Below are 15414 nucleotides of genomic sequence, written 5' to 3'. Positions count from 1 at the left end.
AGATGCCAAACTTACATTAGCTAGATTAAAAATCACTACACAGCTTGGTGGCTGCTTGGCATTGGTTTTATTTAATCCACTTCCTGGAATGGCAATTTACAATGTGACAATATAGGCCAAAGATGGTTCATACATAATCTGCAAAATATTTTTGGATTGAAAGCTTTTGTTTTGTATTATGTTAGGAGGAGGGGCAATGGTGGATGTGAGTGGGGGAAAAAAAAATAGGATAACTGCAGGTAGAGAAATCTAGGACATGTCTTCAAATGAGGAATGCCGCTTATATTTTTACCCAGACAATTATTCTCAGAGGTACATCGAGCAGAGGATTTGAATTGAACTGATTGATGACTGCTCCATTTTAATTTTTCACCATTATAATTGTGCATCTGAATTTATGACTTGTTGAGTCATCACACCTCCGTTTGGCTCTTCCCTCTACTCACCTTAAATTGCTTTTTAATCTTTAAAAGCATCTCCCAGAGTCCCTCGGCGACAGACCAGCCGCACCCTAAACAAACAAACAAACAATATGGAACATAATGAAAAGTAAATCTGTACTGCATTAAGTCGCTATGCCTCTGAGATTTCATGTTCCTTCTTTTTCCACAGCAACTGTTGATGTACACCATCAGCTACAAAACAAACACAGCTTCCGAGTCTAGTCTAGTTTGAATTATCTGGACCTTTATTTTAAAGTATTTACTTGGAATGGTTTCAGTGTTTTCTAAAAGTACCATCAAGAAAAAGAAGAGGGAGGAAAACACTGATGTGGCATTTCTAGAAAACTGGAGATAAAGCGTCCTCTCCTGGACACACTTGGAAAAAATAAATATACTATGCATTACACTGTGCAGTCCAGCACTATTAAATTTTCTTTTTAATATTGCCTTCATGATTTTTTAAAATTTTAATCTCAAAACATTTTTATTTTATTATTTAACAATGAAAGGATGCCTGTAATATTTTTAAGACATTTTTTCCCCAAATTAATTAATTAATGGTGCTGAACAATTTTAAATCACAGTTATTTTATGAAACTAACCCATTTTAAATTGTCCAGTAGGCGGCGCTGCGATACAATTATCTCACGCCGCATTGCCAAGATGCCGCACATTACCACATCTCATTAGGCAAGACTCATCTACTCTTAAATTAGGGAAGAAGATTGGTTGATAACAAAAATAGGATACCATAAAGATGAATTTATCATATGTTATTTCCAAAGCAGATATGACCTATCAGAGCTGATAGAATTATAAATCGGATTGTGACTCCATTATATAAATGCAAAATCGTGACTCAATTCAAACAGGTAATTGTATATACTCACCAAAGTTGTTTTTAAAACAACAAGCTCTGTTTGGCTCCCACTGCCAGTCTGCCACGGTTTCCCTCCTTGCCTGCTGCGTGCAGCTGTAAATAAAGATAATTGTGCGAAACCTTAATTAAATGGCATAAATTCTTTTTACAATGGCTGTGATTTAGCGAGCCATAAATCGTGAGGGTTGCAACGTGTGCACGTTTTGCAACAACTTCTCTTCCTGCTTTAAACTGTACGTACACTATTTCACACGTTTTATCAGTGCTGAGGGTATATTGTGTCTTAAAGTCTTGGGGATCATGACTTTGTGACCGCACGAGAACCTGCTGAGCAAGTACGGAAAGCAATTTATACTGCATTGTTCAGCAAAACAGCGCAGCTTCTATACGATCTACATCTCGGCCTTTTCTCCACTCAGCACCTCTTAGTGATTTAGCCAAATGAAATGATTAGATGATCGATTAGCGTGTTGTTTCAGGACCATTACGATACTGATTGGGCTTCAATTTTTAATGAAAAGTGCGATAACAATCCAAAGTTTCCGTGTGGTGAGTTCACGCAATTCTGTTTTGCGTCATTAACGACTCTCACGGAGACAAATTGGTTGCATTACCAGCTGTCTGATGTTTCATTGTTATTTGTCATAATAACGTGCTTGTCTGATAATTGATTATGTGACATTGTTCATCTGGGTGGGTTAGTTTTTCTAATGGTATAGATATATTTGGGTTTCCGCCCTATAAAATATTGTGGTGAGAACTCGGCACATGCACTGTGTGGTTAAAAAAAAAAAGTGCAAAGAGAGCTTTTGAATGGTGGGGGGGGGTAGTGTAAATTTAACAAGGGCAAGTGAAGTGGGAATCGCCGCATTGGAAAACCTCAACGCACTGCTGGCTGGAAGAGAGAGGAAAAAGTGCAGCCCAAAGCAAAGACGCTGGAACAAATCTTTAAAACGATTCAAGCGTTCTCGGTGAGCCGAGGCATCCCGCTTTCCTTTTTAAGAGTGAAAATAAATGAATTCCAACATAATCGCCGGAGCTGCGAGACTAAGAGATACAACGTGTACAAGAGCACGAGTCCATCGGGGTGATGAGGCCTACATCCTTCCCGAGCTTATCATTCTCAGCCAGCATTCTGTTCACTTGAGTGAAAAGCTTCAATATTAAGACCTGCTCAGCTTCCCCTTGCCAGTGGATTACGATTGTATGTCGCTATTCTCTCAAAGGTCAAGAGAGGCGATTAGTCTCTCTCCCGCTCGGAATCCCCGTGGCGTCTGAGCAGGAACGCTAGAGCGGTCGTCTGTTCCCCGACTTCCTCGTTTTTTGCACGTCTTCTCTTCCAAATAATGTTAAGTCATAAAAATGTGTGTAATTATGTGTTTTGTTTGAATTTGCTCTTCAGTTGATGGCAGTGTTCCCAAGCGTTTGTGTCGTCGCATTACCCCTGGAACTCAGCCAGCGTTTGTCTGAGGCTTATTTCCCCCCCCCCCCCCCTTACAGTGCATTGAGGGAAAGTTTTCTCCTCGACTCGCACTATTCTTCTATTTGTTTGGCTCCCAAGCCACCATATTTCTTTTTGTTGTTTGCAGCTGCTGCCACAGATTGGATTCAGCCAAAATTCCCAAATGCTCCACCTTCTTCTTCGCTTCCTTCAAAGATGGCAGCTGAAAGGAATCCGAAGCCAGGGAATCTTTTGCAGGCTTGCATCCAAAGCTTTATTTGTATCGTCTTTGCTTCACCCTGACAGACGCCCTTTATAGGGCAAAGATCATACTGCAATTAAATGTGTGCATGGGGAGTATAAAAAAAAAAAAATCTATTTCATTTCAGGTAGTCATCAGATAGACAACATTTGACAAGTTAAAGCGTTGCAGTTTTTCTGAGCACATGGCTCACCAATTGACATTGAAGCAGCGTTGCAAAATTGCTCCCTGGCAAGAAGCCTTTCTATCTCTCACTTGCAGCTCAGAGACAATTCCACCAGCTTTATTCTCCTGCAATGCATTCTAAAATACAGTTTACAATATCCATGGCAAGTTCCTCAAAACTGGATCAGTTTTGGAAAACATTGACCACGTTCGATTGATGGATTTTTGTGCTGCTGCTGATGCAATTGAAAGGCATTTTAACACCAATCTCATTTCACTCTTTAATATTATAATGAAGATTATACATGAGCTACTCCAAGAGCAATTCATGAAAGAAAGCAATAATAGCTTCTCCACAAGGCGGCGAGGATTAATTTCACCTCGCAGCCAAGGTATTTGACAACAGGGCAGCCGAATAAGCTATATAGGCTCAGTCCCATAAATGGCCATTATGTACTGCTGAACAACACCCGCTGAGAAATAAATGAACTTATGAGGATAGACATTAAGAACAAAGACACTTCAGACCCAAATCGCATTTAAAGTCCAAGAACTTTACTTAATTGCGTTAGCCCAACTTTGAAGTATAGGTGAAATCCAATTTCAAAGTGGAAAAGAGCAAAGCTGCATCAAATTAAGTCTGCTCACTTGCTTGAACGTATTCCAGTGGAAATGACAGCAAAGTAGTGCAATGTGTTTGATATAAGCAATGGGGGGGGGGGGGGGGGGGGCGTTGGGGGGACTTGTGAAGGATGGATGGAAACGATTACCGTAGTTTCCGTACTATAAGGTGCACCTAAAAACCTCCAATTTTCTCAAAAGCCGACAGTGCGCCTTATAATCAGGTGCGCCTTATATATGGACCATTATTGAGCCACTACAGCAGGTGTGTCCAAAGTCCGGCCCGCGGGCCAAATGTATATATCTTATACATGGACAAAGTTTTAAAATGGGCCAGTCATTGAAGGTGCGCCTTATAATCCGGTGCGCCTTATAGTGCGGAAAATACGGTAAACAGAATTCACTGTATGACAAGATTGTATTGAGATAATACCACCACTAAAAATGATGAAACAATCGTGTAATTCTGGTCACATTGGGCTATAAAATGATTTTTTAAATCGGATTGTAGGTCATCACTTTCTTCATACTGCTAACCGTCAATCAATAAAAATGCAAAGACTGTGAACAATAGAAGAGACGTTTTATGATGACGTCACACAAAAAAATTAAAAATAGTATGCTGGAACCTAATTCAAGAAAATCCAAGATCTTGTCATTGAGGATTCTGGTCTGGGTCTTTGTTTTCCAACGTCACTCTCACTTGGAGTGATCTCATTACACATTCAGCAGATGTTTCTCCTCACTCAGTTTCCTCATTTGCCATGCAAGCTGAGCTGTCAGGAGGAGGCCGGCAATCTTTCCTTCAGTCCTTATCGTGCTTCCTCTCATCCATCCTTTTCTCTTTGCTTCACTTTTCCCTGAGTGGCTGCCCACCCCTGCCATGACTTTGTTCACCAAATTAACTTGGGCACCTACTGTGATTGGAATCACCCAGCGGAAAGTCAACTTTAACCTTGCTTATTAATTGGATATCACAACCTCTTCTATGAGAGTAAGAGTGTTTTAAGAAGATACCGTGAGCACACACACACACACACATATACACACAAGCGCTTGAAGAGACCACAACCCTGTGACATGTGCTAAACAAAATCTATACCATCTCTGACATCAATTCCAAAACTGCTATTTCGTCTGCAGTGAGAAATCCAGATAACTCTGGAGTCATTTTTTCCCCATTTCTTTTTTATGCCCAATTTTTTTTTTGTGCTCAAGGAATGAAAAAGACATCAGCACGGTGGGCTAGTGGTTGTTCAGAGGTTTGAGATTCAACTCTCAGCTCTCGTTTGCAGAAAGTTTCCATGCTTAGGAGGATCTTTTCTATTGCGGCTTCTCCCTATATTATTAAAAAAAAAAAAGCTTCATTACCGACCATATTGTGCATCGGCTACATTATTTAATAGTTCGATTCGCATTCAGGAATATATATTCAGGGGTAGAATTGAATGATTTAACTAAGGATGCAGCCAATTTTAACAGAGGTGGCCAACATCCCGGAATAAAATGAAAATTAAAAGAGGCAGACACAATATCTTAGCTAGACCGATGGATTTTTTTTCCCTTTCGGATAAAGCGTTTGGACACCCATGTGACATTTTTAAATTTGTCCGTGACGTCACATAACATTTGCGTTTGGCCGTTTCTTCAAAGAGTTAACCTATCAATAAAAATATTGTGGCAAGCTCCATTCAAACGATGCTTGTGTAAACTTTGACCCCAAATGATTTCATTAATATAAAAATGGGGCAATTAATTAAGCATGCACTTAAAAACTTTCTCATTATGTACAGAAAAGTCAGACTGAATTCTGAATGATATAGGCCGTCTATGTGTAAAGTTACGTTTGTCCAAATGGGGGCGCTATTGTGCTGTTCCGCAGAAGCAAAGGCTTTTAACCTCTTTGGCATCTGAGATTGTCACACCACCGTTGAGCTCAACGAAAGATCCAGAAATGACGGCAAACAGACTTGCAGCAAAGTGCTGACTCTCACACTTCAGAATGACTGGCGCAAATAGAGGCCGATGACACTGTAGAGTCTAAAAGATGCTAGCTAACTTTTGCAACTACTTTTTCGTGTGCAAATATGGCATCAATTCAACAGGAAATGCTGATTGCTGACAAAACCCTGTTTAATTTATGCAATGCATAAACCGATGTACTCACAAACACATGGCCTTGGCATAAATGTGACAGATTATAGTGGGCTGCTTGCCTGTCTGTTTGTTTCAGCACACAAAGCACACACTGTTTGAGTGGCAAGTACTCTAGCAGTGTTTGTACATCTGTTTGGAGGCTTAAATATGTGCAAACACAGATGTGAATAGTGGCAGGCGAGATTTCACCGAGTGCATCGAGACCGTGGGCTTGCAGGAAAGAGGGAGGACGCTTTGCAAAAAAAAAAATCGATAAATATTTTCTCACTAAATGCTGGTTCGAAAGAAATCTGTGACTGTTAAGAAGAATAACTGTTTGGCTTTTGTGGCTTTTATTCTTACTCTCCATCTGGCGTGACCTCACATTGTTAGACCTCATTCCCACATTGCATGCATGCTGTTCCAACATATCTGAAGAGATGGTTCACTTGAGGAAATAATATCATTCACTGTTGGCTTTTTCTCGAGTCAGTGCAAGCTGTGTAACAGTAGAACATCACAGAAAGGTTTCACTTTTTTTAGTTTCAAATTGTTTACATTACCGTATTTCCCGCACTATAAGGCGCACGTAAAAACCTCCAATTTTCTCAGTGCGCCTTATAATCTGGTGCACCTTAAATATGGACTAATATGGATTCGTGGATGAGGACTAACTTATTAAAGTAATCTTTACGTGTTTATTTTGTATGTTGTGTGATATTAACGTTTGAGCGACGTTGAGTTATTCATCTATTGTTATTGTTTTCACTATTTCGAGTGTTACTATATTGTGATTGCATTAATGTATGAGCAACGTTGAGTTATTTATTCTATGCACTTTATAATCCACCTTATATATGGACAAAGTTTTAAAATGGGACATTCATTGAAGGTGCGCCTTATAATCCGGTGCGCCTTATAGTGCGGAAAATACGGTATCCTCCAAGATCCAGCTAGCTTATACTAAGCTAACCTGTCATCAACCATATTTTCACTTTTCGTCATGATATTGATACCTATACAGCAAAAGTATTTTATTATTATTTTATCGCGTGTAAAAAGTTTAAGAAGCAGTGAATCAAAGCGTCAAACACAGTGTGACTAAGAGCACATTTTACAAACGGTCTCTTGATACATCTTGACAGTGAAGCGTTTCTGCATGACTGAGGCCTTCTCTACCAGAGTGGAATGTGCAGGTGGCTTCATTTTTCTGCATGGGCAGTTCCGCACTTCCTCACGAGTCAGCATTTCTGAGCTCAAGCACGGTAAACAGAGACAGTAGCGGATAAGTGGATGTGATTAACAGGAAACTTGAGTGTGTCCTTGAAACTCGGAAGGACTGACAGAGGCTGCTCATCTCTCAATGCATCTCTCGCGGCAATCCTGACATCACAACCGTGCGAGATGACCATTATAGCTCATCAAATAAATTTAATCTACATAATGTTTGTCAGACACCCACTCTCATTTCGGCTAATGTCAAACATCACAGACTTTTAATGTCATCCTAAAATCCATCCGACTAACGTGAAAGAGGAAGAGAATCGTAAAATATTGAGTCTGTCGTTCTATTAGACGGCTGCACCGAGCCAAGTTCTGCTCAGAAGTGCAAATGAGTCCTATAATTAGATTCCGTGTGTGTGATGTGGAAAAGGCGAGTAGCGAACCCTCCACACGCGATGAATGGCCGCAGATGCTGCAAATATGGCGACTTATCAGGGACGGCACATAAAACAGCATTTAGCCACTTGGACAAAATCTCCAAGTAATTGCTGCAGCGGAGATTACGATGTGAAGACGTACCTTTTTTAGTCGCTGCCGTAATGAGGATAACCTACTTATTTTATTAGCATGCATGACGTTAAGCAATCTTTGAATGAGTATAAACTGGCATGCAATTGATCTTTAATGACTACACTTTGTTTTAATTAGAGCCCGTACGCCCGGGAATGCAAAGCATTCGGTGCAACAATTACAATAATGAGTTTACTTGCTTTAATGAAGATGCAAATGCTGGCATAACCACACACACACACACACATACACACAAAACAGCAGAAACGCACAAAGCATACATTTCCTAATACTTGCATAGTGGATATAGCGTGACAAATTCCCGCAATAGACTTGGCATGTAGGGTACTCTACGTTTCCCTCCCCCAGCTCCACGCCGAGGAACCCAACTGAAATGTGCCATGTGCACCCCCTGCTGCAACATGCCCTCCTCCAGCAGACTTTTGCTAAGTCGCTTGAAATGCTTCTGCAGCTTGGCCAGCGTGTGTAGCGGATAACACCACTGTGTCTAATTTGTCCACACTGATGGAGTGGGGCATCACCTAGGCTTCTTAAAAGCCCCACTCGGAAGCGTAATGCTCGATAATAGATCAAACATTTATACCATAAATGCCCAAAGAGTGCACTTCTCCCTCGGAGGCGCCCAAATAATGTGATTTTCCACTCCATTTAATCCTAAATTTGTACTTTCTCGAGGCGGAGATTCACATCCAGTGTCATTTTTTCAGGGAAAAGGGTTCCAAATATAGAAATACTTTGGAATTGGCGCGGAAAGTCAAACACATGACAATGGTTGACAAGGTCAAAATAGGATAAAACGATTCAGGCCATGTGGAGTCTAGAACAAAGTGCAAGTGATCAGTGTGGCCTTGCATAAAAAGGTCAATTATTCAATTAATTGATCATAAATATTATTTTCCAACTAATCAAGCCACAGAAAAAAGCAACGTAAAGGCAAACATAGCCAGCGCTAGTTTTGTACTTTCACATTGCCAAAGTTCAGGGAACAAAAGTTCATCTTTTGGAAGATTCCAAAAGGTGGAGCGGAAAAATCTACAAGCTGCCGCGTTTCGTGTCTGACAAACGGCATCGTGAAAAGTCGCATATTCACAGCCTCTTGTCGAGCACTCAGTGGAGGGCGCCGGGATGAAACATCACTTCAGAGACACGTATTTGTCTCAGATGCCTCGAGAGCTCTTAAGAGGTGTCTGCAAAAAGAATGAGCGACATGAAGGATGGCTCATTACACGCTATGAGGGAACATTCTGAGAAGAGATTGTTGTTAGCGGTGACGACGGGTGACGCCGAAAAGATACGACGCCGTCGCAGAGAGCGGAATTTGAATGTCATGCATTATGCAGTGTTGACAATTTCTCACGAGACGCCCATCTTGTTTCCTCACGTGCGGAAACAAGGAAAATTAAAGGTTGCTACGAGAGTTAAATGTAGCCTTAAGTGAAAAGTCTTTGGAGATTTAATGTGAGGCCATATTTTCTCTCTCTCTCCCCTTGAGCAAAGGACAACCTATTCTATGTGAAACATACATAAAACACGTCTGATATTTTTTGGAGCCGAGCAAGAGCGGTGCACACAAAATATAAAATATTATATATTCCAGACACACGAGCTGGCAGGCTCGCAAGTTACTATTAGGGATGTGTTTGCGAGACACAAAAAGGTCTGCCAGGTTGTTTTTCACGCTCATATCGGATCGAGTGCCTCTCGTGCATTCGTGCCAACTCGGGCGCTGCGCGATGAATAAAAAAAAAAAAAATCACATTACCGCCGAGCTTTTCAATACTTTGTCCTTGGATAATTATCGCCATGAGCACAAGGTTAATTGAATGGGAAATAAGTTAGGAGGAGTTCAACTGAGTGGAGCCGTATAGCCATCAGGAGGCAAGAATAAAAGTCCCAACACAGCTTTAATTTTTAATGTTTAAAAGTACTTTGGAGCAGTGATGTTATACGGGAGCTGATTAATGCAGATTCTAGGTCAAAGGACAAATATATGCATGAGGTTTTCAGGCGCATTTAACTTCCTGTAGACAAGGCCAAACCCCAGACAGCACTGCAGTCTCCGTGTATACATATATTTCTAGAATGATCAAATGGTACAGCCTGCTCGCTCTATTATTTGCATGGTGAATTGTTTTGAAGTTATTTTCTTATTTGTTGGTCTGTGGCAAAAACTGATTTTAAATTTGACTTCCATGTTTATCAGTTAAGTCAGATTTAAAATGATTTTGCTTCAAATCAAATTCATAATGGGGATTCATTAGGCTACTATTAAAAAAAAAGGCAGTTTGGTCAAAGATAAAAAAGACAAGGTCATATCTTAGGGAATTTTATTTACATAGACTGTTAAGTTAGTCCCAATGTTCTGCACATGTAGAAGTCTGATGACCAAACCTGCAAGTAGAAGAAAAAGAATGAGTAAATGCACTTGATGATAAAATATTTGTCATTAATAATAAAAGTGCAAGAGCACGACTAGCTGGAAGACAACATTTTCCATTTTCCAAAAAACAAATAACCAATAATTACCTCTGAAGACATTTTACTTCTTCAGGATCTGATGTCTGACGACAATAAAGGGGAATGCAAAGCCGCTGCCAAAGAACATCACCATCATGCCCAGCAGACGCCACTTGTTTTCCACAGAAAATGGAAGGTTCTGTACAAACACAAAAGCAAGTCGGTCAAACATCGCCATGGAATGACAACCGCAAAACAAATACAGTACACCTAGCTGCCCATGATAGTATGACATAATACATGCTAATTGTTTTGTTGATACCTAGCTTTAGCCACGAAGCTAACGCTAGCTGCATGGAGCCTGTCAAGAGCAATCGGTCACCCCATTCAAAACAACTTCAATTACCACATTCACATTAATATATAAATATACCATTTACACGGCAACATTTGTAGTCGATTCTGCTTTAAGAAATTCGGAATCATAATGTTGAGAAGTTTACAGCATGACCTCCAGGTTAGCTTAGCAATTAAGGTCCGGACATAAGACTAGGCCGCGATTTTAAAAACACCACATTGAACAATCTAGTTTTGCTTAAATCAGTTGTTTCTTTTACCTGTCCAGGTCCTTCGGCATAATGCGAAGAACGCACAGCAGACGTCGTGAATCGCCTTACGGCTTGTCCCAGCATGATGAGGTGTTGATTTGAGTCCTACGATGCTGCTAACTGCGACCTTCTTGTTTCTCTGGTATGGAGAGCGCATGCGCGGCGCAAAGCATGCTGGGAACCGCGGACGCTCATGGGAAATGTAGTTTAAATTGGGATAGACGCGCTTCCTTTTGGAATGCACTACTTCGAGGTATTTTTACACCTACTTAAAAAGTAGGAAAAAATGAAGAAAAGAAAATCAAGTAAAAAATAAATAAAAATAAATAAAGTAATAAATTATAAAGTAAATTATTATTTTTATTATTTTTTGCCTGCAGTTTGGCAGATATTGAACAATTATTTTGTTTTCTATCCAAATAAGAGTTTCTTTTGAGCAGATTTCAAATTGTGTCAAAATAATATTTTAATATGGTGTGGATAAACAACCCAATGAGTTTAAAGAATGACTAGGCTATTTATTTTTGTAGATTATTTTTCTTTGTACTACATGCATACCCATTCATATTAGTAACCTTACTTAAGGGAAAGGGCCTTGGGAGTACTCAGCAACCAGCCCAACCAGATCGTGCTCGATGAGTTACAGCTGCTTTGTGATAACTGCAAGATAGGATGCTTATCAGCTATTAAAAAAAAAAAACTAATCAGTGGGGATTTCTGTCGAATTGAGAGATTTCTATTGAGACAAGCCTTTTGTCCTTGTATAGCGCCAGATCTTCATTAACTTGTACATTTAGTTCATATTGAAGCTCATTTATTTGCTCTTAGAATAAAAAAAGTACATCACAGAAGATAAATAGTTGATTTGAGTAAAAGTTCTCATTTCATAGCCATCCATCACACAATTGAGAACACACCATATACGAGATCGCAAAATGGGTCAAAAGTTATTTATTATTTTCCTGCATGCTGCCATGTTTCTGCTCTATTGTTCCTCGTGCTTGGATAAAAAAAAAGTTTAGCTGCTGTCGAGTTATTTGAATTTACCTTGCTCTCTATATTCTCCTTTTTTTTTTTTAGCTTATTAGATTTGTGTGCTATATTGCGCTGTGCGCTTTTTCAGCAGTCACGTAGGTGGATAGAAAATGTAAACAAACACCCTAATGCAAATAATCAAACAAAGCTGTCACCTCAAATAATAACCTGCATCATCATTTTGCACTTCCAATTAGCATTGATCTGATGTTACCTTGATCCTGTCACAGCGGTAAACAAACCTTTAATGAGGCATCCACACTGCATAATTTCATAGGCCGCGTTGATAATCACAGTGCATGTAAAATTACTCATTGGATTCACACAGTCATTAGAAAACAAAATATCAGCATATGCAATAACTACTCGCTGCAATTGGATTTTAGTATTCCGACAGCGGCTGTGATAAAGAGCTGGCTGAAGTGGCAAGGTAAACAACCTCGCTCAAACAGTGAGATGGATAATGATAATCAATAAGGACAACAGCGAGGACAGTTCATTTTACGCGTGGCTTGAAAGTTGTCTTGCATAATTGCCACCGATGGAGCCTGATTACAGTGTCTCACAAAAAAAGTGAATCCTCAAAATTTGCAAAAAGAAATCAATCCATTGTCAAATTAATTTGAGATTATGCTTTCCTCGGTAGATCAGGAAAAACAATGGATGCAATTGATAGAAAGAGAAAGCTAAATCACCAGGGGAGTTCATTGCATGCACACCGCACTGGGATTTGACATTAATCTCTATTGTGGATTAACAGGGGGGCGCATCTGACCGAGACTATGCCCTTTCCTATTCCAGGTTAGGCTTCTTAAAATAGCAGAACTCTTCACCTTGATAAAAATTCATGATCCCTGCAGGCCTCTAAAGCACAATGTTACTAAAGCTTTCAATTACACAAAAATATTTGGACACACTTTGATATGCATTTCTATATAAGCACCAAATCTCCCAAATGTTTTTCTTTCACCCACCCTGCAATTTTCTTTTTTTGAAATAATCTGCAGAAGAAAACAAGCTTTTATTGTGACGTTTGTTATTTTATGTTGTGCGACATGGCTTGTTTTGTGGCAGGCCTTATGGGCGATGCTTTCTTCATGAAAGTAAACAAAGAGCTCAGAAAAGTCAAAACAAAATCTCTTTGGTAGTGTTATATAATAATAAAGTGTGAGCTGCCAAATCATTCTGTCATGTTGTTGAGTCCCACCGAGCTGACTGAGAACTTCATGTGAGCCACAAGACAATTCTGTGACAAAAAAAAAAAGCTTTGAGCCAAGCAAATTAAAAGAAACTTCCTTTTACAAGGGTCACTCAGTCTTCAATGTCTTTTTTTTTTTTTTTTAGCTGTCCCACTTTTTCTCTCAAACTGCTTTGACTCTGAGAGCCATTCTGCTTCACCCTTGAGGCTTTCAAAAACTTCAAAAAGGTGCCAGGGAAAAACTAATGTCATTTTTTTTTCAGTTTTACAAAACATTGGTGCCTTGAGCATTCCTTTTTCTCTCTTTTTTTTTTCTCCAAAGTGAGAAACGAACTTTTGATCTCTGTGCTGTGACAAATGACAATAGTTACAGTAGAAGCAAAAACTTCTCACTAAAGGGAATCACTGGAGGAGAACACCAGGAATGTGTCTTGGCGTTACTTTGTGTGCTCGCTTCGATTTTTGTCCAACAAATTACTCGTGAAAATTCCATGGAGATGCTAATCAATTGGATGTTTCTACAGCCTTTGCAACTGCCACACGAGTTTCTTGCTATCTTGGGGTTTCTCAGCGAGCACCTGTTCAACAGATTGATGGGCCGTGTTAGATAAGATGATTTCAGCGAGTGAACTGCAGTATCACTGGACCTAATTGCTTGTGACTTGTGTCTTTATTGCGCAATCTTTATGGACCTTCTACTCCTGCAACAATTGAAGCACTCTGCTCAGACTATTGCCAGTGGGACACACATTCAGGACTCTGTATGCTATGAATCTATGCTGTGAATCTGCACAAGCATGTGCGAGAGTCATTTTTGCAGATGCAGGTTTGCGCCGTTGTGGGCGTGAACACAGCCGACTCGCTTCATAGCTGGTGACAGCAGCTACCTTCAAAATCGGCATGCTCGCACTGCTGTAAATTAGGCTCTTAAAGACTGCCTTCAAATCTGATATCTCAAAGCAGTACTGTTTAATTCACCAGACATAATGATTTAAGTAACATGCTATGCTAACATGCTAGCGCTTTTGCTAACCCAGATGGTGCGATTACCTCGACATTCCCTGTTTTATATGAAAAACAGTAACAGAACATAATACCTATCCGCCAATAATATCGTGTGAAATCTTTCCATTAAATTAATTTACTGTTCCATATGTGTGTGCTTAATGTGTTTGAAACAGCTCTTGCATTTGTTGATCCCAGTAGTCCATTGAAGATGAGCTCCTGCTTTAGCGCCCTGTCAACCATGAGACAGGGCCACAAAGCCACCTGTCAGTAGGCGGTTATGCAGAGCTCCAGGCTGACCAAGGACTGACCGGGAGCATCTGTGCCACTGTTTGTGTCTAATACGCTAATGAGAGCTGTCAAGCTGTCGTATCCGTTGCCGTCGCTCTTCGTCGCTAACAATGGCTCCTTCCGTTCGGCTGTCGTGAGCGACATTGAAATAACACGCAAGCCGCAAGAAAACAAGCATGTGCCAACAAAATGCTGACAAGCGCATTAAAACAGCACGCAAATTAAATAAACAGATGATAGTTGTTTTCTTGAGGAATTTCCGATCGTTGCATTTTAGCAGCGGGTTTCTAAAGGTGACCCTTTTTTTCCATTGAGAGGAGCCCAAGAACATCAAAGGATGAAATGTAGCTTGAAAGAAAATAATATAATAAAAACACATTCATCTGCTTCAAACAAAGCACACAAACATCAAGGTCAATATTTGTGATTGCTAGAAAATAACATTCGTACCTGTCAGGAATGTAATTTAGCCTTATTATGCTATTTATTGACATATATTTCTTCGAAATGTTCAACAGAAAATACACATTTATGCTATTATTCTATTTTTTCAAAACGACAATATATTAAAATGTTACTTTTCAGATTAAAGAACAATTTTTTTTTTTTTAAGTGGCCAGAACCGATTAACAGCATTTCCATTCATTTCAAATGGGAACGATGATTTGGTACTATTGATTTACCAAATAAGAGCGTATGAAGGACAATGTTACTCCCATCTGAATGCGAAATTTCAAAAGCACACCCTCCATTGATGCCATCTGCCCCACAAAAAGAGCAGCGCACACCAGTGAGAGGCCAACACATTGTGAGGATGCTTCACGTCTGTCATCCTGCCAAGCTTCCATCAAAAACACTCTGCCTCCTCTCATCTCACTTTACATGCACTATCCTGGGTTCTGACCTTGTTTCACTGTATGTTGTAAACAGCAAAAAAAAAAGAAACAGAAGGTTGCGAAAACTGGCTTGAGGATGAAATGCTTTTAGTAAACTTTTAATACGTAGTTGATTACACGGGACAATCAACACCATCTGTATATACGCTGCAATTGGAGCT

General features: G+C 39.9%; 1 protein-coding gene and 1 long non-coding RNA gene across 4 annotated transcripts in view; both read right to left on the bottom strand.

The window, feature by feature from the left end:
* The window catches only part of LOC137840124 (uncharacterized), a 154227-nt gene continuing 138813 nt past the window's right edge, over positions 1–15414 (bottom strand). For 2 of the 3 annotated variants that reach the window (XR_011086576.1, XR_011086578.1), the window contains exons 5-6: positions 1334–1416; positions 1–511 (exon numbers count right to left, since the gene is read on the bottom strand). This is a non-coding gene — a long non-coding RNA (uncharacterized lncRNA). Of the gene's footprint in view, positions 512–1333; positions 1417–12912; positions 13110–15414 lie in introns of those variants that run through there. The other variant, XR_011086577.1, reaches the window with a different exon arrangement.
* On the bottom strand, positions 10074–11002 carry cox7c (cytochrome c oxidase subunit 7C). Its single transcript, XM_049763764.1, has 3 exons — positions 10838–11002; positions 10290–10419; positions 10074–10154 (listed from the first exon to the last, which is right to left on the bottom strand). Exons 1-2 carry the CDS (start codon positions 10910–10912, stop codon positions 10303–10305), a joined length of 192 nt encoding a protein of 63 aa, XP_049619721.1. The 5' UTR covers positions 10913–11002; the 3' UTR covers positions 10074–10154; positions 10290–10302.

The sequence above is a fragment of the Syngnathus scovelli genome, chromosome 3, assembly GCF_024217435.2.
Source record: "Syngnathus scovelli strain Florida chromosome 3, RoL_Ssco_1.2, whole genome shotgun sequence".
In the NCBI taxonomy this organism is placed as follows: domain Eukaryota; kingdom Metazoa; phylum Chordata; class Actinopteri; order Syngnathiformes; family Syngnathidae; genus Syngnathus; species Syngnathus scovelli.
This window is presented reverse-complemented; position numbering and strand designations above follow the sequence as displayed.

Excerpts from the sequence above, each read along its gene's own strand:
- cox7c (XM_049763764.1), bottom strand. The coding sequence starts at position 10,912 with ATGCTGGGACAAGCCGTAAGGCGATTCACGACGTCTGCTGTGCGTTCT. Across the intron at positions 10,420-10,837 it reads ATGCCGAAGGACCTGGACAG|AACCTTCCATTTTCTGTGGA; the intron begins GTAAAAGAAACA and ends GTGTTTGTACAG.